Here is a 26123-nt window from a genome sequence, read left to right on the forward strand (position 1 = left end):
CTTGGTGGGGGAGGAAGTCCGCCACTTGTTTGTTTTCCCTCCTTAGATGGACCGCTCCAACCGACAGTAGGATCCCTTTTGCCCAAACTTCATATCTGGTTGGAGATGTGGCTTAAGGAGGGGCTCCTCATGCCCCCTTGTTTGTTCACATAAGCTACTTCTGTGGCGTTGTCCATCAGAATCAGCATGTGATGACTCCTTATTTGGTCTTGGAAGTGTTCTATGGCTTTGGCTATTGCCAAAAGCTCCCTCTGAATCGAAGATGCCTGGGCTTCTTCCGGGGACCATCTCCCCTGAGCTGGTTGCCCTGCTAGGTGGGCTCCCCATCCCCAACTACTTGCGTCTGTGGTCAACTTCCGTGAGGTTGGGAAAGACCATGCCAGACCCTGGCTTAAATTTGTGTGGATCCTCCATCACCAGAGCGATCTCTTCACAGAGGTTGGGAGTAAGAGCATCCTGTCCATATCTTCTTGTTGATTTCTTACGAGAAAGACTTGCAGGGGCCTTAGATGAAATTTGCCCCATTGTACTGCTGGTATCGTTGAGGTCATCAGACCCAGAACCGACATCAGCTCCCTGATAGATATTGGGAGGTTGTTCTGTACAGAACTTAATCTCTTGACAAGGCCTTGGATCTTCTCCTCCGGTAAGGATGTCTTCTGCTCTATGGAGTTGAGCAGATATCCAAGAAACCGGATATTCTGAGTGGGACACAGGTTGGATTTTTCAATGTTTTAAAATCCAACCCAGTGACTTCAGCCATAGTTGAGCATCTGTGAGGTCTTTTACCAGCTTTACTTCTGACTGTGCTGCGAATAGTAGGTCAACAGTCATCTTCTTCAACCTCAGAGGGGCCAGAGCTTCTGCTAGGACTTTGGTAAATATCCTCGGTGACGAGGATAGCCCCAAAAGGAAGAGCTCTGCTCTGGAAATGATACTCCTTTTATCTCTATCTCCACTGCCAACCTCAGGTATCTCTGGGACTCTTCTTGTATGGGAATGTGGAGATAGGCATCCCTGAGATTCATGGTCGCCATGAAAGTTCCCAGTTGAAGGATATTTTTGACTGAGAATATGGATTCCATGCGGAATCTTTTGTATTGTATCGCTTGGTTCAGGGGCTTTAGATTTCATATCAATTGAAATTTACCAGAAGATATCTTGATCACAAAAACGTGAGAGTAAAAACCCTTTCGTTTTTCTACCTCTGGGACTGGAGTAAGGACTTTCTGGTCTACCATTTCCCCCAGTAACAACGGGAGAGCCCTTGCTTTTTCAAGATCCCTGGGAAGTTTTGTTAATATAAATCTCTCTGGAGGATGACAATTGAATTCCAGGGAGTAACCTCTTGTGATGATGTCTAGAATTAATTGATTGGCTGTCGTCTGCTGCCATTGAAGTAGGAAGGTAGCCAGCCTTCCTCCTACTGGCGATCTATCATCATTGCTTTGGGGTTTGGTTAGAAGAGCCAAAGAGGAGGTTACTCTTCAGCTTCCCCTTTTGACCCATCCAGTTGTTTTTGGGGTGATCTCTCTTTTCTTCTAGTGGACGCTCCCTTCGTTCACAAAAAACCTCTTTTGTGGAGGTTTGCGCTTTTCGGTCGGGAATGTTTTTTTCCTGTCTGCCGTTCTTTCTAAGGCTTCAGCCAAGCCTGTCCCGAACAAACAGTCTCCGGAAAATGGGAGATTGCATAGTTTCATGTTGGATGCAGGGTCCCTTGACCAGGTCTTCATCCAAATAGCCCGTTTGGCTGCCATGGCTAGACCTCCTGATCTTGCTGCCAGCTTGACAGACTCTGCGGATGCATCCGCTATGTACCAGACTGCCTTTGAGAGAACCGGTAGGGTTTTCAAAATTTCTTCCCTAGGCATGCCATTTTTTATGCAGTCTTGCAGTTGGGAGAGCCAAAATGTCCAGGTTTCTTGCCACGCAAGTGGTGGCAAGTACGGGATTCAGGCTGGCGACACTTGTTTCCCAAGCTCTCTTTAGGATAATGTCACTCCTCTTATTCATGCAATCATTTAGATGCCCCATGTCTTCAATGGCCAGTGAGGACTTTTTGGAGACTTTTGATAGTGGCGCATCCAATTTAGGATTTTTATTCCATACCTCTTGCAGATCGTCACTGAAAGGAAACCGCTTCTTATGACTAGCGGCAAAGAAAGGCTTCTTTTCTGGGTCTGCCCACTCATTCTTCACAACGTCCGACATCACCTGGTGGACTGGAAATACTTTGGACTTTTTCTTCCTAAGACCTTGATACATCAGGTCATGTTTTTATGGAAGTTCTCTTTCTTTCTCAATCTCCAAAGTCTCATATATGGCCCCAAGTAAGTCCTCTACGTCTTCTAGAGACAATTTGTACTTGAGCCCCTTCTTTTCTTCTCCCCCATCCTTTTGCTCCGAATCAGAGCTGTCAGTAGCTATTGCGCTAACCGCGCTGCTACCTGCTCGTTCCCTCACTGTCTCCTGCGACAATGAGGCGACTGATCTCAGCAAGGCTATGGGAGAGGAACTTCCAGAGGGAGCTGGTGGAGGTTTTACCTCTGCAATAAATTTTTTAAGATCCTTAAAGGTGGTTTTTATGTCACCCCTCACGGATCCAAAATTCTTTGTGTAAATTGTATCAGACTTTTTTAACCAGTCTGTCTATGCAAACTTGACATAGCGGTTCTGTGTATCCCAAGGGCATCTTGGTAGCACATTTTGCACACCGCTTCCTGGGATTGGGCTTTGAGTCTTTAGAGGGCTTTGCCTGCCAAAACATAAAACACAGGGGCCCATGGCAGTGAGAAAAAGGCATCAGCATTTACTCAGCCATTACAGCGTGCACACCCAGTGACACCTGAAACCCCCTGTAGTGCCCCAGGCTGCTAGAGACCACCACCAACTAGCCTGATGTTCCCTATTTGGACAAAAAAGGTCACCCACTGGTGCTGGTGCCTACCTGTGTCCCGCTGGTGCCTGCATCCATGGGAGCCTGGGCAGATGAGAGTTCATCTTCTTCCTGCATCCTGGATCTTTCGCAACAAATAGTTACTGACCCCTGCAGCCACGTCCATGCCAAAAACGGCACCACCTGGCCATTCCCGCTCTCCGCACCTTTAAGGGGGCCGCACCAGCTTCCCCCGGACACACGCCGATGACATCATCCACCCCAGAAATGACACCCCGTGTCTTCCTGGTTAAACAGCCTCCAGCCGTGAGCAAGTCAAGGGGATGCTGTATTGGCGCCTATCTCCAAGCCTGGGCTCAGAGAGAGCAGAAATCTGGGACACCTCCTGCCCGCTGCTAAAGAGGGTTGCCCGTGGCCGCATGCCCCATCCTCCACGCCAGTACAACGGCTCCGGTAAGGTCCACTGACCCCCTGCCACTCAGAGGCTCCACTCCAGTTGACACCACCTGTGCTGCACCTGCAGGACCCCTGTCCTGGTCAGCCCTTGGGAGATGGAGCCCCTCAGGTCCTTTGGCAACATGTCTCCTCTGGACGGAGGAAACCCTAATGCCGCGTACACACGACCGGACTTTACGGCAGACTTTGTCCGGCGGACTTTGACGGACTTTACGACGGACTTTCCAAATGAACAGACTTGCCTACACACGATCAACCAAAGTCCGACGAATTTGTACGTGATGTCGTAGGACCGGACTAAAATAAGGAAGTTCATAGCCAGTAGCCAATAGCTGCCCTAGCGTTGGTTTTTGTCCATCAGACTAGCATACAGACGAGCGGACTTTTCGACCGGACTCGAGTCTGTCGGACAGATTTGAAACATGTTTCAAATCTAAGTCCGTCAAACTTTTGAGAAAAAAGAGTCCGCTGGAGCCCACACACGATCGGATTTTCCGCCGGACCAAGTATGCCGGAAAGTCCGGTCGTGTGTACGTGGCATAAGATTGACCAGGGACCTGAGGGACCGCCTTTTAAAGAAATTACTGGCAATGTGTTTCCTGTGTGTGAGGAGGAGCTCCATCTCTCAAGGGCTGCCCTGGAAGACGACTGGGGTGAAAACAAGACTTTACAATCACTTTGGATCTTTAAAAGACTCCGCATGCCTCCTAAAAAAAAAAAAATACCCTTGGGTGTTCACTCTCCAAAATGGGGTCATTATGTTTCTACTGTCCTGGTGCTCCAGGGCCTCCATAAATGTGATAAGTAGTCTGGAAATTAGATGTGTAATTTATGCCCCTAAAACACCTGCAGGTACTCCTTGGATTGTGTGGTTAGGCTGTGAAAAAGTCTCACATGTGGTGTCACCATACTCATAAGGAGTAGCAGAATTTGGTTGTAATGTCCATGCTGCGTGTGAGAAATAGCTTATTTGACAATTTTGTGTAGTAAAAAAAAAAAAAAATTATATACACACACACACACACATTTTACTTTTCTTTCCTGCGTTTTCCAAAAACTTTTTGCAAAAAAATATTTTAAAAAACTCACTATGCCTTACAGAAAATATGTCACTTTTCAAAATGGGATCATTTTATGGGTGATTCCTTTGTCCTGGTGTTCCAGGACCTCCAAAAATGTGTAGTTGCCAAGTGAGATGCGTTATTTATGCTCATTGAAAGCTCAATGGTGCTCCTAGGATTTTGGGTCCCTCCTAAACATCTAGGCTGTAAATATGTTTTGAGTTGTAATTCTGAGTATGTCTATGCTATGTGTAAGAAATAACAATGGAAACTTTTTGAAATAAATGTAAATTCTTTTCTAAAAAATGTCCCCAAAATTTTCCAAAAACATTGGCAAAAAGTTACACCTTCAAAAAACTCACTATACCTCTTACTAAACACCTTTCTACTTTCTAAAAGGGGGTCATTTTGGGGGGGTGGGATTTGTACTTTCCTGACATTTTAGGGCCTCAGGCAATAAGAAATGCCATCAGTACGTCAGGACTGATCAATTTTTAAATCTATATCCCATAGTTTGTTGACTTTATAACTTTCCTACATACTTATGCCCCGTACACACGATCGGACTTTCCGACGGAAAATTTGCGATCGGAGCGTGTTGTCGGAAATTCCGACCGTGTGTAGGCTCCATCGGACATTTTTCATCGGAATTTCCGTCGCACAAAATTTGAGATCTGGTTCTCAAACTTTCCGACAACAAAATCCGTTTGCGCAAATTCTGATCGTGTGTACACAATTCCAACGCACAAAGTGCCACACATGCTCGGAATCAAGCAGAAGAACAGCACTGGCTATTGACCTTTATTTTTCTCAGCTCGTCGTACACGTTGTACGTCACCGTGTTCTTGACGTTCGGAATTTCCTACCAACTTTGTGTGACTGTGTGTATGCAAGACAAGTTTGAGCCAACATCCGTCGGAAAAAAAAATGGGATTTTGTTGTCGGAATGTCCGATCATGTGTACAGGGCATAACTCATATACACTGATTTGGGCTATTTTTACCACAGAAATATATCAGAATATATTTTGGCCTAAATTTATGAAGAAAGATTATTTATTTGCTAAATTGTATAACTGAAACGAATGTATTTTTTTTCTAAATTTCTGAATCTTTTCATTTATATACATTCATAAAATGTAAAAAACAATGCGGATTAAACACCAACAAAAGAAAGTTATATCTGTCTAAAAAATTTGGGTAATTGCCATTAAAAGTGTGAGAGTGCTGAAATTGGACAATTGGCCTGGGCAGGAAGGGGGTGAAAATATCCAGTCTTGAGAGAGTTAAATGTTCAACAACCCTCCTATTACCCCCCTCACATCCACATCCTATTATTGTTTGACCAATACCATCCAAATAATTCATATTTTCATTTCCCAAAGTTTTCCATCTACAAGGAGACCTGTATAGATCAAACAACAACACCAATGAGGATGGAGGAGGACTGGAGTTACATGACTGAGAAGATACTAAACCTCACCCTGGAGATCATCTACCTGCTGACCGGAGAGGTGAGGAGGATTATGGGAGGTCACATGACATCTCTCTTATCTCTATTATTAAAACACAGACCTGACCAGAGAGGTGAGGAGGATTCTGGGACTCTAACATGATGTTCCTATTGGTTCCTCAATACAGAGATTTCTGAAGTCAGGTGATCATATGACCATCACAGTGCCTCCATGTGACTCCCTAAAACCTGAGAGACACAACATGCAGAAGATTCTAGAAGTCACCAAGAAGATGATGGAGCTGCTGACAGGAGAGGTGAGCGGTGCTGGGAATTCTGGGACATTATCCAGTAACAGACAAGGGATGTGTCTGGATGGTGACTGTATCATTGTGTGTGTCAGGTTCCTATAAGGTGTCAGGATGTCACTGTCTATTTCTCCATGGAGGAGTGGGAGTATTTAGAAGGACACAAGGATCTCTACAAGGACGTCATGATGGACAATCAGCCGCCCCTCACATCACCGGGTAAGAGGAGACTTTATTGTAAAGGAGAGAGCAGTACGGAGGGTCCACCTAGATCCCCCATCATCTGATAAACACATAGAAACAATCTATTCAGTCAGTGTGTGTGTTTCCTACAGATGGATCCAGTAATGGGAACCCACCAGAGAGATGTCCCCGTCCTCTGTATTCCCGGGATTCCACACAGGAAGGTCACACCATCCCTCACCATCATCAGGTAGATGAGGAACAATCACTGATAGTATCATTAGGATCTGTACATTATCTGCATTGTTACAATTGATGTCATTTTATTATATATTCAGAGTGACAACCTGAGAGATTCTAAAGTTGAGGTTAAAGAAGAGATAAAAGAGGAGGATGATGAGGATGGGGTGATGGAGGAGTTTCTAAAAGAACACAAAGATCTGTACCAGGACACCATGGTGGAGTCCAGCTACAGAAACCCACCAGAGAGATGTCCCCGTCCTCTGTATTCCCGAGATTCCACACAGGAAGATCACACCATCCCTCACCATCATCAGGTAGATGATTGACAATTATTGGTAGTTCTGATTTATACACAGCATGTTTGTTACAATGAATGTTTTATTATATATTCAGAGTGGAAACCTCTGGGATTATAATATTATTGTTAAAGAAGAATATAAAGAGGAGGATGAGGAGTATGGAATGATGGAGGCGTTTTCAGAAGGACACAAGAATATGATGGAGCCACCTAATACCAGGAACCCACCAGAGAGATGTCCCCGTCCTCTGTATTCCCGGGATTCCACACAATCTGATCACACCATCCCTCATTGTCACAAGGTTGGTGGGAGTGAGCTTATAAAACACAGAATCAGGGAGACAATGTGTGGATTTTTATGTGATGTCACAATAATAAAGCTTATTTCTTACAGATGATATTTTCTGTAATTTTCTCGATATAGAGTGGAGATCCAAACGATATTGAATTTGAGGTTAAAGCAGAAGAAGAAGAGACATCTGTGAGGGATGATCAGCAGTCTATGGTGGAGGATGGAATAACAGGGACATTTATAGAGGAGGACACTCCTACAGAGATCAGCACAGGTGGGTCATTAACACTAAATACATTCCTCCACCCATACTGCTCACTGATTGGTCCAGAGTAGGGTAGGGACCTGGTGATATCAGCCTGTAATCCCCTGGTCACTTTCCTGAGCTGTGTTCCCCATCCTGTATTTCTCTCAGATAATTCTGCTGCAGACACAATTTATGTATCTACATTGGATTTATAAAGATTCTGGGGTTCAGCTGGTAGCAAAATGTGTATTTTCACCATAGATGTTACTAGACCTAGGCACCTGGGGAATGTGCTTTGGGTCTTCTGGCAAGATCTCTGAAAGAACAATTCTGCCAGGGTCACATGTTCTGTTTGTTGGCTGTGCCGGGTGGAGGGATATGTCTGTATAGTCTCAGACCCAAGTCACTGAGTGCAGTCTCAGGAGATGGGAGGCAACGATTTGGAATCCTTATGCTGCTAGCATTAATATATAGATAGTCAGGTATATTATATTTACTTGTTTTATGTGGATTTATTTTGCAGCTTGTCTCATGTAAACATTGAAACTTCCACTTATTACTGAATATCAATATTATTAGTCCTGACCCTTACACTGTATAATGTATATTGTACATTACATACTCCTGACCCCTGCACTATATACTCTATGTTGTACATTACATAATTCTGATACTATATACTGTGGTTCTATCTGTTGTATCTTATACAATATGTTGTACATTACATTACATTACATCTTCTCTCCCCTCTACCCACTGCTATATATAAACATAATATATATTCTCTTTTGTTACACAAAAGAGACCCATTTACACCCATTTTCTACCAGCTGGACATTTTATATCTGATGATCTGATTGGATCACGGACTTTTACATGTTGATAATAATGTGATAACATCATCAAACTTTGGAACCTTAAACATAAAGTGATAATGAGGGAGGAGTCAATAACCCAATGATGGTGGTCTTCAGGATCAGTCCAGTCTTCATCTTGGTTGTTCTCCCCCATCCTCACTCTCTGACCTCTGGTGGAGCTCAGCCCCGCTGTTATTCATGACTAAATCATGGACTAAATAAGGAAGTGCAGGACTTCTTGTGTTGGGCAGATGGCAATGAGTGATAGAGGGGGTGGGGACACTCATCCTATAATCACCTCATCACTGTCACTTCTATAAAAGACAGTTCTCGTTGTTTTCTCACTCTCTAAATAAGGTCCATGAATAAAGAAATGAACTGGTAGAAGATCAGAGGACCCATTTACTAGTTACCTTGAGGGAGGAATTGTAAGATCCTCAGAGACAAAGCTGCCTGATGTGGGCAGAGTCCTGGTTTAGGGGAACCAATCTGCTCATGTCTAGTAATAATCTTTTTATTTCTATTTTAGTAGATGGACGGGAGATGAGGAAAACCTCAGAGGATTGTCTCACTTTGTCTCCAGACTGTAAAGTAGAAGATGAGGACATCACACAGTATAGTCCAGGAGAAAACCCGACTACCTCAAATGTCCATCCGGCACCACACAGTGTAGATGGACCATCGTATTCCTCTTATCCTGAGGAACCTCAGTCTGTGAGGGACGGTGCCATCCTTCCAAAAGATAAGAGATTTTCCTGTACTGAGTGCGGGAAGTGTTTCCCTTTTAAATCCAGTCTTGATGTGCATAAAAGATCTCACACAGGAGAGAAGCCGTATACCTGTCCTGAGTGCGGGAAATGTTTTTCATGGATGTCTGCTCTTTACAAACATCAGAGATCTCACACAGAGGAGAGACCTTATTCCTGTGCTGAGTGTGGGAAATGTTTTACACATAAGTCCAGTCTTTACAAACATCAGAGATCTCACATGGGGGAGAAGCCGCATTCCTGTCCTGAGTGCGGGAAATGTTTTTCACGGATGTCCAGTCTTTCCATACATCGGACATCTCACACGGGGGAGAAGCCGCATTCCTGTCCTGAGTGCGGGAAATGTTTTTCACGGATGTCCAGTCTTTACAGACATCAGAAATCTCACACGGGGGAGAAGCCACATTCCTGTCCTCAGTGCGGGAAATGTTTTTCACGGATGTCCTGTCTTTACAGACATCAGAGATCTCACACAGGGGAGAAGCCGTATTTCTGTCCCGAGTGCGGGAAATGTTTCTCACAGAAGACCCATCTTTACAGACATCAGAGAGCTCACACAGGGGAGAAGCCGTATTCCTGTCCTGAGTGCGGGAAATGTTTCTCACAGAAGTCCATTCTTTACACACATCAGAGATCTCACACGAGGGAGAAGCTACTTCCCTGTCCTGAGTGAGGGAATTGTTCCTCACTGAAGTCCTGTCTTCCTGTACATCAGGGATCCCACACAACCCTTGAGGTGCATTAGTGCCTTGAGTGCAGGAAATGTCTTCTATATGGATGTTGCTGGACATCACAGCTCTCATGTGGAGAAGAAGCACACCCTGATATACACCTCAGATATACTCCATGGCTGATCTTCATCATGTAAGAAATAGTTTATAAGGAGATCAGAGATCACCAAAGACATGGATGAAGTGTTGTACTGTGTTGGCCATTGATAGCAGTAGAAAAATAAAAATGGAGTCATTACCTTTTCATTGGCTGAGTACATTTTGTCGTGTAAACTTTCACAAACACTTAAGCCTCGTACACACGATCGGATTTTCCAACGGGAATTGTGTGTTGACAGACTGTTGGCGGAAAATCCTACCATTTGTACGCTCCATTAGACAATTGTTGTCTGATTTTCCGCGGACAAATTTTGGATGGCAGACTTTAAAATTTTTCGTGGACAACAGTCTGGTGTCAGATTTTCCGATCGTGTGTACAGAAGTCCAAAGCACAAACACACATGCTCAGAATCAACGCTCACCAAGCACAACATTAGCAGAAGGTGCCCAAAGGGTGGCGCTAAAGAGCTGAAAAACCACATAGTACGTCACTACGTTCGTGTTTGTTGGCCGACAATTGTGTGCCGTTTGTATGCAAGACAAGTTCCTGGCCAATGCCCTTCGGACAAAAGTCAGAGGCTTTGTCTGCGGAAAATCCGATCGTGTGTACAAGGTTTTAGAGGTCTATTTTTTTTTTTTTTTATCAGTTGAACGAATGTGACCAGCATTTACCCAGCTGTGATGAGGCTGTATTTTATCTCATACACTGATTTCCTTGGCTCCATCTAGTGGCCATAATGCAGTAATGTGCTATTTTTACTAATGGAGATATTTATAGAGAAGGGATTGGCAGTGTGTGTATAAACACCTGGTCCGTCTGATCCAATAGAGACAATCAAAAAAGGAGAACCTAGTGCTCAAGACATGGTAATACCCCTCCCGATTTTATAGGCAGACCAGGTAATGTATTAAAAAGTATAAATTTATTATAATAAACATGCAATAAAAATGCATAAGCAAAGGGTAGAAATTACATATTACACATAAAAAAAAAGTGTACAGTGGGGCAAAAAAGTATTTAGTCAGCCACCAGTTGTGCAAGTTCTCCCACTTAAAAAGATGAGAGAGGCCTGTAATTATCATCATAGGTATACCTCAACTATGAGAGACAAAATGTGGAAACAAATCCAGACAATCACATTGTCTGATTTTTGAAAGAATTTATTTGCAAATTATGGTGGAAAATAAGTATTTGGTCAATATCAAAAGTTCATCTCAATACTTTGTTATATATCCTTTGTTGGCAATGACAGAGGTCAAACGTTTTCTGTAATGCCGCGTACACACGGTCGGACTTTCCGGCATACTTGGTCCGGCGGACCAGAGTGTGCCGGACAATCCGTCCGTGTGTGGGCGCCGGCGGACTTTTCCGGCGGACTTTTTCCCAAAAGCCCGCCGGACCTAGATTTGAAGAAAGTTTTAAATCCTTCCGCCGGACTCAGTTTCGGGCGGAAAGTCCGCTCGTGTGTGTGCTGGTCCGACGGAAAGCCCGCTCGTGTGTATGCTGGTCCGACGGACCAGATGCGACACGAGGGCAGGGTATTGCATCTCGCGCTCGCTGCAATAGGAAAAACAAATTTTCCTATTGCGGCGAGCGCGGGGCATACCAGGCCCTTAGGTCTGGTATGGATTATAAAGGGAACCCCCTACGCCGAAAAAACGGCGTGGGGTCCCCCCTAAAATCCATACCAGACCCCGATCCGAGCACGCAGCCTGGCCGGTCAGGAAAGGGGGTGGGGACGAGCGAGCGCCCCCCCCCTCCTGAACCGTACCAGGCCGCATGCCCTCAACATGGGGGGTGGGTGCTTTAGGGGAGGGGGGGCCCTGCGGGGCCCCCCCACCCCAAAGCACCTTGTCCCCATGTTGATGAGGACAAGGGCCTCTTCCCGACAACCCTGGCCGTTGGTTGTCGGGGTCTGCGGGCGGGGGCTTATCGGAATCTGGGAGCCCCCTTTAATAAGGGGGCCCCCAGATCCCAGCCCCCCACCCTATGTGAATGAGTATGGGGTACATGGTACCCCTACCCATTCACCTAGGGAAAAAGTGTAAGTAATAAAACACACTACACAGGTTTTTAAAATATTTTATTAAACAGCTCCGGGGGGATCTTCCTCCGGCTTCGGGGGTCTTCTTCCGGCTTCGGGGGTCTTCTTCCGGCTTCGGGGGTCCCTGCGCTTCATCTTCTCCCGGCGTCCGGTTGGTTCTTCTCCGCTCTCTTCTCTCCAGTTCTTCGGCCGGCTCCTCTGCTGTCTTCAGGTAGCTCTCTTGCCAGCAGAGGTCCGGACTTCTTGTCTTCTTCTCTTCTCCAGATGTTGACACGACGCTCTCTCCGGCTGGACTGCTCTCCGAGGGCTGCGTTGTGACTTATATAGGCGGAGACCCCGCCCCCTTTTGATGTCACAGTCCCTGGGCATGCTGGGACTGTGACGTTTTAGGGGGCGTGGTCAACATCACCCAGTGACCACGCCCCCTAAAACGTCACAGTCCCAGCATGCCCAGGGACTGTGACATCAAAAGGGGGCGGGGTCTCCGCCTATATAAGTCACAACGCAGCCCTCGGAGAGCAGTCCAGCCGGAGAGAGCGTCGTGTCAACATCTGGAGAAGAGAAGAAGACAAGAAGTCCGGACCTCTGCTGGCAAGAGAGCTACCTGAAGACAGCAGAGGAGCCGGCCGAAGAACTGGAGAGAAGAGAGCGGAGAAGAACCAACCGGACGCCGGGAGAAGATGAAGCGGAGGGACCCCCGAAGCCGGAAGAAGACCCCCGAAGCCGGAGGAAGATCCCCCCGGAGCTGTTTAATAAAATATTTTAAAAACCTGTGTAGTGTGTTTTATTACTTACACTTTTTCCCTAGGTGAATGGGTAGGGGTACCATGTACCCCATACTCATTCACATAGGGTGGGGGGCCAGGATCTGGGGGCCCCCTTATTAAAGGGGGCTCCCAGATTCCGATAAGCCCCCGCCCGCAGACCCCGACAACCAACGGCCAGGGTTGTCGGGAAGAGGCCCTTGTCCTCATCAACATGGGGACAAGGTGCTTTGGGGTGGGGGGGGGCCCGCAGGGCGGCCCCCCTCCCCCAAAGCACCCACCCCCCATGTTGAGGGCATGTGGCCTGGTACGGTTCAGGAGGGGGGGGCGCTCGCTCGTCCCCACCCCCTTTCCTGACCGGCCAGGCTGCGTGCTCGGATCGGGGTCTGGTATGGATTTTAGGGGGGACCCCACGCCGTTTTTTCGGCGTAGGGGGTTCCCTTTATAATCCATACCAGACCTAAGGGCCTGGTATGCCCCGCGACGGGGCTCGCAAGGTGTCAATCTCGCCGATAAAAGCGGCAAGATTGACATCCTTTTCTAGTCCCGTCGCACCTGAGTCACGTTCAAAATGAACGGACTTGTCCGTGTGTGGGCAAGTCCGTTCATTCTGAAAGTCCGCCGGAACTCCGGCGAAAGTCCGTCGGAAAGACGGGTGGACTTAGCCCGCCGGAAAGTCCGGCCGTGTGTGGGCAAGTCCGTCCGTTTTAAAGTCCGGCGCACCTGGCGGACAAAGTCCGTCGGAAAGTGTGCCGGACCAAGTAGGATAGAAAGTCCGACCGTGTGTACGCGGCATCAGTCTTCACAATGTTGTCACATATTGTTGCTGGTATGTTGGCCCATTCCTCCATGCAGATCTCCTCTGGAACAGTGATGTTTTGGGGCTGTCGCTGGGCAACACGGACTTTCAACTCCCTCCAAAGATTTTCTATGGGGTTGAGATCTGGAGACTGGCTAGGCCACTCCAGGACCTTGAAATGCTTCTTACAAAGCCACTGCTTTGTTGCCTGGGTAGTGTTTGGGATCATTGTCATGCTGAAAGACCCAGCCACGTTTCATCTTCAATGCCCTTGCTGATGGGAGGAGGTTTGCACTCAAAATCTCACAATACATGGCCCCATTCATTCTTTCATGCACACGAGTCAGTCGTCCTGTTCCCTTTGCAGAGAAACAGCCCCCAAAGCATGATGTTGCCACCCCCATGCTTCACAGTAGGTATGGTGTTCTTTGGTTGCAACTCAGCATTCTCTTGGTTTCATCTGACCATATGACATTCTCCCAATCCTCTTCTGGATCATCCAATGCTCTCTAGCAAACCTCAGACGGGCCCGGACATGTACTGGCTTAAGCAGGGGGACACGTCTGGCACTGCAGGATCTGAGTCCCTGGCGGCGTAGTGTGTTACTGATGGTAGCCATTGTTACGTTGGTCCCAGCTCTCTGCAAATCATTCACTAGGTCCCCCCGTGTGGTTCTGGGATTTTTGCTCACCATTCTTGTGATCATTTTGACCCCATGGGGTGAGATCTTGCGTGGAGCCCCAGATCGAGGGAGATTATCAGTAGTCTTGTATGTCTTCCATTTTCTAATTATTGCTCCCACAGTTGATTTCTTCACACTAAGCTGCTTGCCTATTGCAGATTCAGTCTTCCCAGCCTGGTGCAGGTCTATAATTTTGTTTCTGGTGTCCTTCGACAGCTCTTTGGTCTTCACCATAGTGGAGTTTGAAGTGTGACTGTTTGAGGTTGTGGACAGGTGTCTTTTATACTGATAACAAGTTCAAACAGGTGCCATTAATACAGGAAATGAGTGGAGGACAGAGGAGCCTTTTAAAGAAGAAGATACAGGTCTGTGAGAGCCAGAAATCTTGCTTGTTTGTAGGTGACCAAATACTTATTTTCCACCATAATTTGCAAATAAATTCTTTCAAAAACCAGACAATGTGATTGTCTGGATTTGTTTCCACATTTTGTCTCTCATAGTTGAGGTATACATATGATGACAATTACAGGCCTCTCTCATCTTTTTAAGTGGGAGAACTTGCACAATTGGTGGCTGACTAAATACTTTTTTGCCCCACTGTATATATTGAATTACAGTGTACTCAAAGTTACATTGGTATGAAACTCAGCTGCCCTGTAGACAATGTTGGGCTAGCAAGAACGCATACTGCAAATGACGCCTGACATGTTTCGGACCTTGTAGTTCTTCTTCAGAAGATAATGTCTTTTTCTGAGAGTCATGAGTATTCTATAATACAAATGTATAATACATTAGTAAAATAATAGACTAGTGTATCAATTTATCAGTAATAGTTGAAAAAAAGATAATAAATAAAATGATAAAACCAGCCAGGGAGCCAAGGGGCTGTATTCCCATACAGCATAAATATACCGAAAAGAGTGGAACAGATGAAAGGAAATACATTTAGATTTGAAAAGTAAGCAAAATATTTATTTTCACATACCTCTGCTTTGTGTCCTGTAATGTCTAATCCCACCACCACCACGGCATCACTGCGGATGTCAGGGGTGCGGGCTTACATACCCCTGGTTAGGCTGATTTAAACCAATTGCAATTGGAATCAGCTGTTGGTCAGCGTGACAGAGCATGGTGCTCGACCAATCGCAACCCCAATCTGTCACCGAGTCCCTCGTTGTAATGACACGCGGCGCAAGCCCGCCCCAAGGGGTAAAGTCAAGTCCAGCGTTATCACGCTACCGATGCACATGTGGCCTGCCAGTCTGCGCTTCACAGCGAAGCGCAAACAGGAAGAAGCCTGCCAGGGGACAGGCTCTAAAGGGCAAAGGATGTCCAATGTGTGGCCCCGAAGGTACCTCAACAGAGGACCCCTGCACGCTGGGCAGTGGGGCAAGGCCCCCAATCCACATGTCCCGCCCTAGATGGAAAAATGCAGCCCAAGGAATGTCTGTGTAAGGACACAAACAATGATGCCTGAGTCAATCCACGGGAATCACGCCCCCTAATGGAGTTATGTCAAGACAAATATCCCATTATTTCCACTAGATGGAGCTGATGATCATAGGAAATGACTGTGCTGCATTAAGGCCAGAATTTGTAATGGTTGAATGAATACTTGTCACAATCAATACATTTTCTATAAAGTAGACTCTGTAGTTTCAGTCATCAAGCATAGATTCATACAAACAACTGGGTAGAGGCAAATGCTGGACCAGTGGTTGTGGACATTGGCCCTGTGTATCCCTCCTAATTGCAAGCTACAGAGGAAGATGTAGATTAGCACAGGGACCCGAAAGTTAACTAGAGGACAGTTATTGTGCAAGTGTACAAAGTGTGTGTTCATCTATAAGGATGGAGGCCCACCTTAAGGTTGAGTATTCCCCCACAGCGGCCTCAGCCTTGTCTCAGGACATTGATGGCACAGAGTAAAGGTACCCCATGTGTGAGGCAATGACCCTGTTACAGGTGCCTAGCATTGCCCAGAAGAACCCACCCTCGGGGAGTAGTCCTCGCGTGTGACCCACACATTGCGCCTAATGAGTTATTGGGGAACATAAAGGAAAGTGATTAACCCTTCACTGTCTGGGCTTATCATAATCTGGTAGTGCCCATATACCACCCCCCACATGAATGAGTTTGGGGTATATAGAAGTACATACCACCTCTACTCATTAAAAAAGAAATAAAGACCCTCAATGTTCTTTATTTTTTTTATATCCTCTAGAAAAGTCTCTCTGTAAATCCATCATCAATCATGATGCCAACCACCCACTGACTTACCAATAACCCCCAATGACCCGCCACACAGGAGCGATCTCCGACGGTAACACTCGCTGACTGATAACGTTCTGAGCTGGCATCAGCTATATAAAGGAAGGGGCGGGGATAGGGGTGACATATTGCCCAGATATGGCCATATTCAGACAATGGTGTCCGGATCTAAGCCCCACCCATTTGCCTATGTGGCCATGTAAGTGAATGGGTGGGGTGAAAGGGAGTTGCTTCCCTAGAAACCAGTGACAGCCAGAAGCCGTCACATTCATCTGCACCAAATGCCGTAAATGTTAGATGTTTAGAAGTATGTGGGAGGAGCCAGTGTTCATCCAAACTTCTGTTTAGACACAGGCCTCCCTAATGCAGATTATAGTCAGTGTGTGGAAGTGACTGTATCTGGCAGACAGGAATCTGTATGTGTGTGTGTGTATCACTGCCTGGCACACCATTCGCATCACACACTTCAGCCCATCTGCCCTAAATCATGTGTGCAGGATTCTAGATTGTAGGATAGCTTGGGGGACCCTCTGAAGTGTGTGGGGATCACTTGTCTGCTCCACACTCCTTAGATTGTATCAGATTGTATGAAAGATACTGTGTGTGTCCAGCCAGATAAATGTGGGAGAGTCTCCCTCCACTGGTGGTCAGCAGTAGGGATGGGCAGAACGACCCCCTGTTCCGTTCGCACCAGAACTTTCGAACATCACAAAAGTTCAGAACCGAATAACGAACCCCATTGAAGTCTGTGGGACCCATACTGGAAAAGTGCCCATTTTGAAGGCTTATATGCAAGTAATTGGGCATACAATGGTTATGGGGGTCCGAGTACTGCCCTGGGGGACATGTATCACTAGAAAAAAAGTTTGTAAAAAACATAATTTTTAAATGAGCAGTAATTTATTGATGCCTAAAGTGAAAGCATAAAACTGAAAAATTCATTTTAATATAGTACAGCTGGTGGTGTGCTACTGGCAGATTTACTGCAAGGATTTGGGACACCCTGCAATATACCATCATTCCTGTCAATGGAGGCTGCTGAGAGGTCATGAGGTATAGCGTAAGGCAGACTGAGGTGAGTTAGGAGGAGGAACAGAATTGCACCCCTTTTGTGTGGCTTCCAGGTGCTCTTGCCAAAGGGCTGAGTGGTGGGAGGTTAAATGCCTTGTCAAGCATGTGGTACCCAAATGGCTGGTGTTTTTGCCACGCTTGATGTGCTTGAGACAAAGTTTGCCAATTGCAAAAGGCCCAGACAGCTGAGCTGTGGGATGTGGGCTGGGAGATAACAGCTTCACAATGTGATGTAATAGGGTGGCTGCTCTCTACTCTTCCATGATGGCTGCCTCATTGGGGTTGTGACTCACCCCCACTTTCCTCCTCTGCTCTATCCGACAGCCAAGTCATGTCAGTGACCTTCTCCTCATCATCATCTCCTCCATCCTCATTACGATTGGAGACAACTTAGCAATACACTGCGGCTGGGGGAACCTGACTGCCAATCTGTGTACCAGTGATCTCCCCTCTCTGTAGGTTCATGTTCCTGCCTTCCTCAACCTCAGAACCAACATCTGAATCATGTAATGGCTGTGCTGATGCTGTGTTCAAATAACTCAGCTGACTCCTCCATGCCTAATGCCAGGGCTATGGCAGGAATAGCTGTGGACAAGGAGGCAGGTTTAGCCACTCTAGCAGCCTGAGGATTGACCATGTCCACCTTTGCCTGTGGACACATACATTGCTGGCCCTCCTCACAGTTCCATGGGAACGTCTGCCTCTACTTGTCCTCCCAGACATGATGGGAGGGGGTGCTTAATAACAAAATGTAATAAAGATGTGGAAATGTGTACGTGGATGCACTTTAATCAATGAAAAGTGGTGCTTGGTGCACTTTAACTTGAGTACTCACTACACAGACACACTCCACTGATACACTAGATTATACTGCAGTAAAACTGCACTGACACACTTCAATATACTGCGTCAAACGTTCAGTTACGCACAGAAATGTATTGCGGTAAATGTACACTAATACACTGAAATATATGGCGTTAAACTTTCAGTAATGCACTGAAATATATGGCGTTAAACTTGCAGTAACATACTGAACTATACTGCATTAAACGGAAGGTAATGCACTGAAATATACAGAGTTAAACTTGCACTAATGCACAGAAATATACTGTGTTAAATGGCACGTAACGCATTGAAATATACAGCGTTAAACTTGCACTAACGCACAGAAATATACTGCATTAAATAACACATAATGCACTGAAATACACAGCGTTAAACTTGCACTAACACACTAAAATATATGGAGTTAAACTAGCAGTAACGCACTGTAATATACAACGTTAAACTTGCAGTAACACACTGAACTATACTGCATTCAGTGGAAGCTAACACACTGAAATAGTTGGCATTAAACTTGCAGTAACGCACTGAGATATACAGCGTTAAACTTGCAGTAACGGACTGAAATGTACGGCGTTAAACTTACAGTAACGCACTGAACTATACGATGTTAAACACGAGGTAATGCACTGAAATATACGGCGTTAAACTTGCAGTAACAAACTAAAATATACTACGTTAAACATGCACTAACGCATAGAAATATACCTCAGTAAATGGCACGTAACGCACTGAAATATAAGGTGTTAAACTTGCAGTAACACACTGAAATATACGGCGTTAAACTTGCAGTAACACACTGAAATATACTGCGTTAAATGTGCACTAACACACAGAAATATACTGCAGTAAATGGCACGTAACGCACTGAAATATACGGCGTTAAACTTGCAGTAACGCACTGAAATATACGGCATTAAACTTGCACTAGCGCACAGAAATATACTGCGTTAAAAGGCACATAATGCACTGAAATGCACAGCGTTAAACTTGCACTAACATACTTAAATATATGGAGTGAAACTTGCAGTAACGCACTGAACTATACTGCGTTAAATGGAAGATAATGCACTGAAATATATGGCATTAAACTTGCAGTAACGTGCTGAAATATACAGCGCTAAACTTGCAGTAACCCACTGAAATATACGGCGTTAAACTTGCAGTAACACACTGAAATATACGGTGTTAAATGGAAGATAACGCACTGAAATATACGGCTTTAATCTTGTGAAATATACTGCGTTAAATGTGCACTAACGCACAGAAATATACTGCGTTAAACGGCACGTAACGCACTGAAATATATGGAGCTAAACTTGCAGTAACACACTGAACTATACTGCGTTAAACGGAAGCTAATGCACTGAAATATACTGCATTAAACTTGTAACGCACTGAGATATACGACGTTAAACTTGCAGTAATGCACTGAAATATATAGCGCTAAACTTACAGTAACGCACTGAACTATACTGCATTAAACGCAAGATAACGCACTGAAATATACGGCGTTAAACTTGCACTAATGCACAGAAATATACTGCATTAAATGGCACACTGAAATATATGGCGTTAAGCTTGCAGTAACGCACTTAAATATACTGTGTTAAACTTGCAGTGACACATTAAATATACTGCGTTAAACGTGCATGAACGCACAGAAATATACTGCGTTAAATGGCACGGAATGCACTGAAATATACGGCGTTAAACTTGCAGCAACGCACTGAAATATGCAGCGTTAAACTTGCAGTAACACACTGAAATATACGGCATTAAACTTGCAGGAACACACTGAAATATACGGCATTAAACTTGCAGGAACACACTGAAATATAGGGCTTTAAAGTTGCATTATTGCACTGAAATATACTGCGTTAAACATGCACTAATGCACAGAAATATACTGCATTAAACAGTGCGTAACGCACTGAAATATACGGCGTTAAACTTGTAGTAACACACTGAACTATACTGCGTTAAACGGAAGCGAATGCACTGAAATATACGGCATTAAACTTGCAGTAACGCACTGAAATATATGGCGTTAAACATGCAGTAATGCACTGAAATATACAGCTTAAAACGGAAGGTAACACACTGAAATATACGGCTTTAAACTTGCAGTAACGCATTGAAATATACTGCGTTAAACGTGCAATAATGCACAGAAAAGTACTGCGTTAAATGGCGCGTAACGCACTGGAATATACAGAGCTAAACTTAAGCTAATGCACTGAAATATACGGCATTAAACTTGTAGTAATGCACTGAGATATACCGCGTTAAACTTGCAGTAATGCACTGAACTAAAATGCGTTAAATGCAAGGTAATGCACTGAAATATATGGCTTTAATCTTGCAGTAAGGCACTGAACTATACTGCGTTAAACAGAAGGTAACACACTGAAATATACGGCATTAAACTTGTAGTAACGCACTGATATAAACGGCATTAAACTTGCAATAACGCTCTGAAATATACGATGTTAAACTTGCACAGAAATATACTGCATTAAATGGTACATAACGCACTGAAATACACGGTGTTAAATGGCACATAACGCACTGAAATATACGGCGTTAAACTTGCAGTAATGCACTGAAATATACTGCATTAAACATGCACTAACACACAGAAATATACTGCGTTAAATGGCACATAACGCACTGAAATATACGGACTTAAACTTGCAATAATGCACTGAAATGTACTGCGTTAAACACAAGGTAACATACTAAAATATACGGTGTCAAACTTGCAGTAACTCACTAAAAAATACTATACTATACTATACTATAAATATATCCCAAAAATTGTGGAAAAGAATTACAACTTCAAAAAACTCTCACTATGCCTCTTACATACCTTGGACTGTCTACTTTCCAAAAAGGGGTCATTTGGGGGGTATTTGTACCTTCCTGACATTTCAGGACCTCAAAAGATGAGATAGGCCGTGATCAATTTTCAATAATTTGCACCATAGCTTGTAGACTCTATAACCTTCACACAGACCAAATAATATACACATATTTGAGTTATATTTACCAAAGATATGTAGCAGTATACATTTTGGCCCAAATTTATGAACAAAAATTACTTATTTGCTAAATTTTATTATAGAAACTAAAAAAAAGTGTTTTTTTTTCCAAATTTTCACACTTTTTTCACTTATGTCGCAAAAAAATCAAAAACCCAGTGGTGATTAAATACAACCAAAAGAAAGCTCTATTTGTGTGAAAAAAATTATAAAAATTTTGTTTGGGTAAAGTGTTGCATGACTAAGTAATTGGCATTCAAAGTGCGAGAGCGCTGAAAGCTGAAAATTGGTCTGGGCAGGAAGGGTGTATAAGTGGTTACAGCATTAGTTAACCCAAAAAAAACAGATCCTGTTCCCTTAAAGCATGCTATACAGCACAGTGCTTGTGCTGTGTCATTTGGCCCTCTGTATCACCTGTAATACCTGTCTGATCCTGCCAGTTTCTACCCTCCCCTCTGTACGCTAACTCCGATATATCAAGGCTGCTGAGCTCTGACACTGGAGTCAGTATGTGCCTCCGTCATTTGTAGCCTTGCTCTCTGTCTCCTGTGTCCTCTCCCTCCTTCCCTCTTTGAGTGTCTGCTCGTGTCAGCGCCCGTCCCTGCTGCTCTCATAGTTAACATTAAAAGCTCCCATCCCCTCTGTTATCAGTACAGATAAGCATATTTATGACATAACACATTGGCTCCCTGTGATCACATGACTCCTCAGCTGTCTCTCCTCTCTCCTCTGTACAGATAAGCATATTTATGATATAACTCAGACACAGGGGAACTTATTGTTCTAATACAGAGGGGATGGGAGCTTTTTATACAGATGGCTTAACAACCACTTAATAAGTATCATTATTGGTGTAACCCCAGCCCAGCATTGGTGGTCAGTAGTGGTACTTACCTGATCACACACTCCCGCTGCCTCTCTGCTAATGTTGGAGTTCTACTTTCACTGTCAGAAAGGAGATCACTGCTCCCAACCGTCTGCTATAGTGCCTGGTGATGGAACCCAGAGTGTTCCAGCAGTCATCACCTCACTGACGCTCTACACAGTGTCCTGGAACATGTGACATGGATGTGATAGGACAGTAGACTAAACCCCGGGACTGTCCTGCATCATCCAGGAACACTTGGCAACAATGACAAAGCCGTGTTCCCACTACGAGACGTTTCTCGGGCTGCAGTTCCTCTGATCTCCACAAGGTGGTGATCTCACTTCTACCCAGAAAGTTTGTTTCCAATGGAAGACAGACAGGAAGTGATATCAGGTAGACAGGAAGTGAAGTCAGGTATAAATAGGAAGTCCCATGTAGTAGGAAGTAGAGAGGAAACACTGTTGGAGGAGAAAGCAGTAGCAGCAACAACAAGATCTTATTTTCTATTTACACCCAGTAACCCCCCCCATCATGTCCGTCCTCTTCCTCCATAGTCACTGTGATGTCTTTTATCTCCAGCAGATGATGATACACACATATATAGTGTGGAAATGTAGAATAACCCCGTATATTACAATGAGGGAATTTATGGTCTGTACCACGGGAGTTATTGATGTCAGTAAATGCTGGTTCCAAACATTGTATGTGGGGGGAATGAAATGATAATTAAAAGTTGGAATGAGGAACAATTTCTGTAAGATTTTACATGGGAATGATCAGCGCCCCCTCCAGAGACACTATGACGAGTCTCATAATAGGAATCTGAAAGGGACTGAATTTTGGGGGGATGAGATGGTGAACCCCGATTGGGGAGGGAGGGCAATTTTATCAAGAGACATCCAGATGTGAATGAAAATTAATTTTCCAGCTGAATACAATTGTTCTGGCTGGATTGAATAACGATGTTGAACTGTTTGCTTTTGATTCATCTGTTTTATAGTATTTTATATAATTTTACTGGTTATTGATAATTATAAATAAAGTTGTGTATGAATTTATTAATATATGATATAGAAGATGTTTTAACTGCTTCCGAACTGCCCACCACCCATTTACTGCGGCAGGGCAGCCCAGCTGCATGAAACAATGTACCTGTACTATGTTGACTCTTCCTGGGTCTGGGGCACGCACGTGCAAGGCCGGTGACCCAGTCCCGCTGTGATTGGATACAGCGGGAGCCAATCAGCAGGTTTGGCGGACGCGATGTCCGTCGGGACCCACCGATCGTAGAGATTTAAACAAGGCAGACCGTCGTTCTGTCAGAGAGGAAAATAGAGATCTTGTGTTTCTTCTAAGCAGGAACACAGATCTCTCTCTTCCTCCAGTTAAGCCATCCCCCCACAGTTAGAAAGCACCCCTAGGAGCACACTTAACCCTTTAATTGCCTCTGATGTTAACCCCTTCCCTGCCAGTGTCATTAGTACAGTGACAGTGCATATTTTTAGCACTGATCACTGTATTGATTTCACTGGTCCCCAAAAAGTGTCCCTTAGTGTCCGATTTGTCTGCCTCAATGTCATAGTCCCACAAAAAATTGCTGATTGCCACCATTACTAGTAAAAATGCCATAAATCTATCTCCTAGTTTGTAGACGTAATGACTTTTGCGCAAACCAATCAATATACACTTATTGAGATTTTTGTTTACCAAAAATATGTAGCAGAATACATATTGGCCTAAATTGATAAAGAAATTTGATTTTGTACAGTGGGGATGGAAAGTATTCAGACCCTTAAATTTTTCACTCTTTGTTATATTGTAGCCATTTGCTAAAATCATTTGAGTTAATTTTTTTTCCCCTTATTAATGTACACACAGCACCCCATATTGACAGAAAAACACAGAATTGTTGACATTTTTGCAGATTTATTAAAAAAGAAAAACTGAAATATCACATGGTCCTAAATATTCAGACCCTTTGCTCAGTATTTAGTAGAAGCACCCTTTTGATCTAATACAGCCATGAGTCTTTTTGGGAAAGATGCAACAAGTTTTTCACACCTGGATTTGGGGATCCTCTGCCATTCCTCCTTGCAGATCCTCTCCAGTTCTGTCAGGTTGGATGGTAAACGTTGGTGGACAGCCATTTTTAGGTCTATCCAGAGATGCTCAATTGGGTTTAAGTCAGGGCTCTGGCTGGGCCATTCAAGAACCGCCACGGAGTTGTTGTGAAGCCACTCCTTCGTTATTTTAGCTGTGTGCTTAGGGTCATTGTCTTGTTGGAAGGTAAACCTTAGGTCCAGTCTGAGGTCCTGAGCACTCTGGAGAAGGTTTTCGTCCAGGATATCATCGTTCCCTCGATTGCAACTAGTCATCCTGTCCCTGCAGCTGAAAAAAACCCCCACAGCATTATGCTGCCACCAGCATGCTTCACTGTTGGGACTGTATTGGACAAGTGATGAGCATTGCCTGGTTTTCTCCACACATACCACTTAGAATTAAGGCCAAAAAGTTCTATCTTGGTCTCATCAGACCAGAGAATCTTATTTCTCACCATCTTGGAGTCCTTCAGGTTTCTTTTAGAAAATTCCATGCGGGCTTTCATGTGTCTTGCACTGAGGAGAGGCTTCCGTCGGGCCACTCTGCCATAAAGCCTGACTGGTGGAGGGCTGCAGTGATGGTTGACTTTCTATAACTTTCTCCCATCTCCCAACTGCATTTCTGGAGCTCAGCCACAGTGATCTTTGGGTTCTTCTTTACCTCTCTTACCAAGGCTCTTCTCCCCCGATTGCTCAGTTTGGCCGGATGGCCAGTTCTAGGAAGGATTCTGGTCATCCCAAACATCTTCCATTTAAGGATTATGGAGGCCACTGTGCTCTTAGGAACCTTAAGTGCAGCAGAAATTTTTTTGTAACCTTGGCCAGATCTGTGCCTTGCCACAATTCTGTCTCAGAGCTCTTCAGGCAGTTCCTTTGACCTCATGATTCTCATTTGCTCTGACATGCACTGTGAGCTGTAAGGTCTTATATAGACAGGTGTGTGGCTTTCCTAATCAAGTCCAATCAGTATAATCAAACACAGCTGGACTCAAATGAAGGTGTAGAACCATCTCAAGGATGATCAGAAGAAATGGACAGCACCTGAGTTAAATATATGAGTGTCACAGCAAAGGGTCTGAATACTTAGGACCATGTGATATTTCAGTTTTTCTTTTTTAATAAATCTGAAAAAATGTCAACAATTCTGTGTTTTTCTGTCAATAATTCTGTGTTTTTCTGTCAATATGGAGTGCTGTGTGTACATTAATGAGGAAAAAAATGAACTTAAAGAGGGAGTCCACCTAAACCACCTAAAAAAAAAAATATTAAAATCCAGCAGCTACAAATACTGCAGCTGCTGACTTTTAATAAATGGCCACTTACCTGTCCCAGGGTCCAGCGATGTCGGCAGCCGACGCCGATAACCCGCTTGTTTCTCGGCAGCTGCCGCCGCCATCCTAGGTGAGGGAATCAGGAAGTGAAGCATTGCGGCTTCACTTCCCGGTTCCCTACTGCGCATGTGCGAGTCGCGCTGCGCATCGTAACTGGTCCCCGCTATCTCCTGGGACCTGTGTGTTTCCCAGGAGACAGCACGGAGGGACAGGAAGAGGCATAGACTCCCATGGGAGTCTATGCCGGAAGTGCTTGCAAATACCTGTCTTAGACAGGTATCTGCACCCCCCTCCCCCCTGAAAGGTGCCAAATGTGACACCGGAGGGGGGAGGGTTCCGAAAAGCGGAAGTTACATTTTTGTGTGGAACTCCGCTTTAAATGATTTTAGCAAATGGCTGCAATATAACAAAGAGTG

General features: G+C 44.7%; 3 protein-coding genes across 3 annotated transcripts in view; 2 read left to right on the forward strand and 1 right to left on the reverse strand.

The window, feature by feature from the left end:
• The window catches only part of LOC141121644 (uncharacterized), a 71807-nt gene extending 61770 nt beyond the window's left edge, over positions 1-10037 (forward strand). Inside the window, exon 15 of the mRNA XM_073611313.1 lies at positions 9088-10037. Within this exon, the coding sequence (XP_073467414.1) occupies positions 9088-9733 (646 nt within the window). The 3' untranslated portion in view covers positions 9734-10037. The remainder of the gene's footprint in view (positions 1-9087) is intronic.
• The window catches only part of LOC141121652 (uncharacterized), a 447439-nt gene that overhangs the window by 372872 nt on the left and 48444 nt on the right, over positions 1-26123 (reverse strand). The gene's annotated exons all lie outside the window — the stretch shown is intronic.
• Positions 1-26123, forward strand: part of LOC141121729 (uncharacterized) — a 373994-nt gene that overhangs the window by 258544 nt on the left and 89327 nt on the right. The gene's annotated exons all lie outside the window — the stretch shown is intronic.

Source organism: Aquarana catesbeiana, unplaced genomic scaffold (genome assembly GCF_042186555.1).
Source record: "Aquarana catesbeiana isolate 2022-GZ unplaced genomic scaffold, ASM4218655v1 unanchor228, whole genome shotgun sequence".
Classification (NCBI taxonomy): Eukaryota; Metazoa; Chordata; class Amphibia; order Anura; family Ranidae; genus Aquarana; species Aquarana catesbeiana.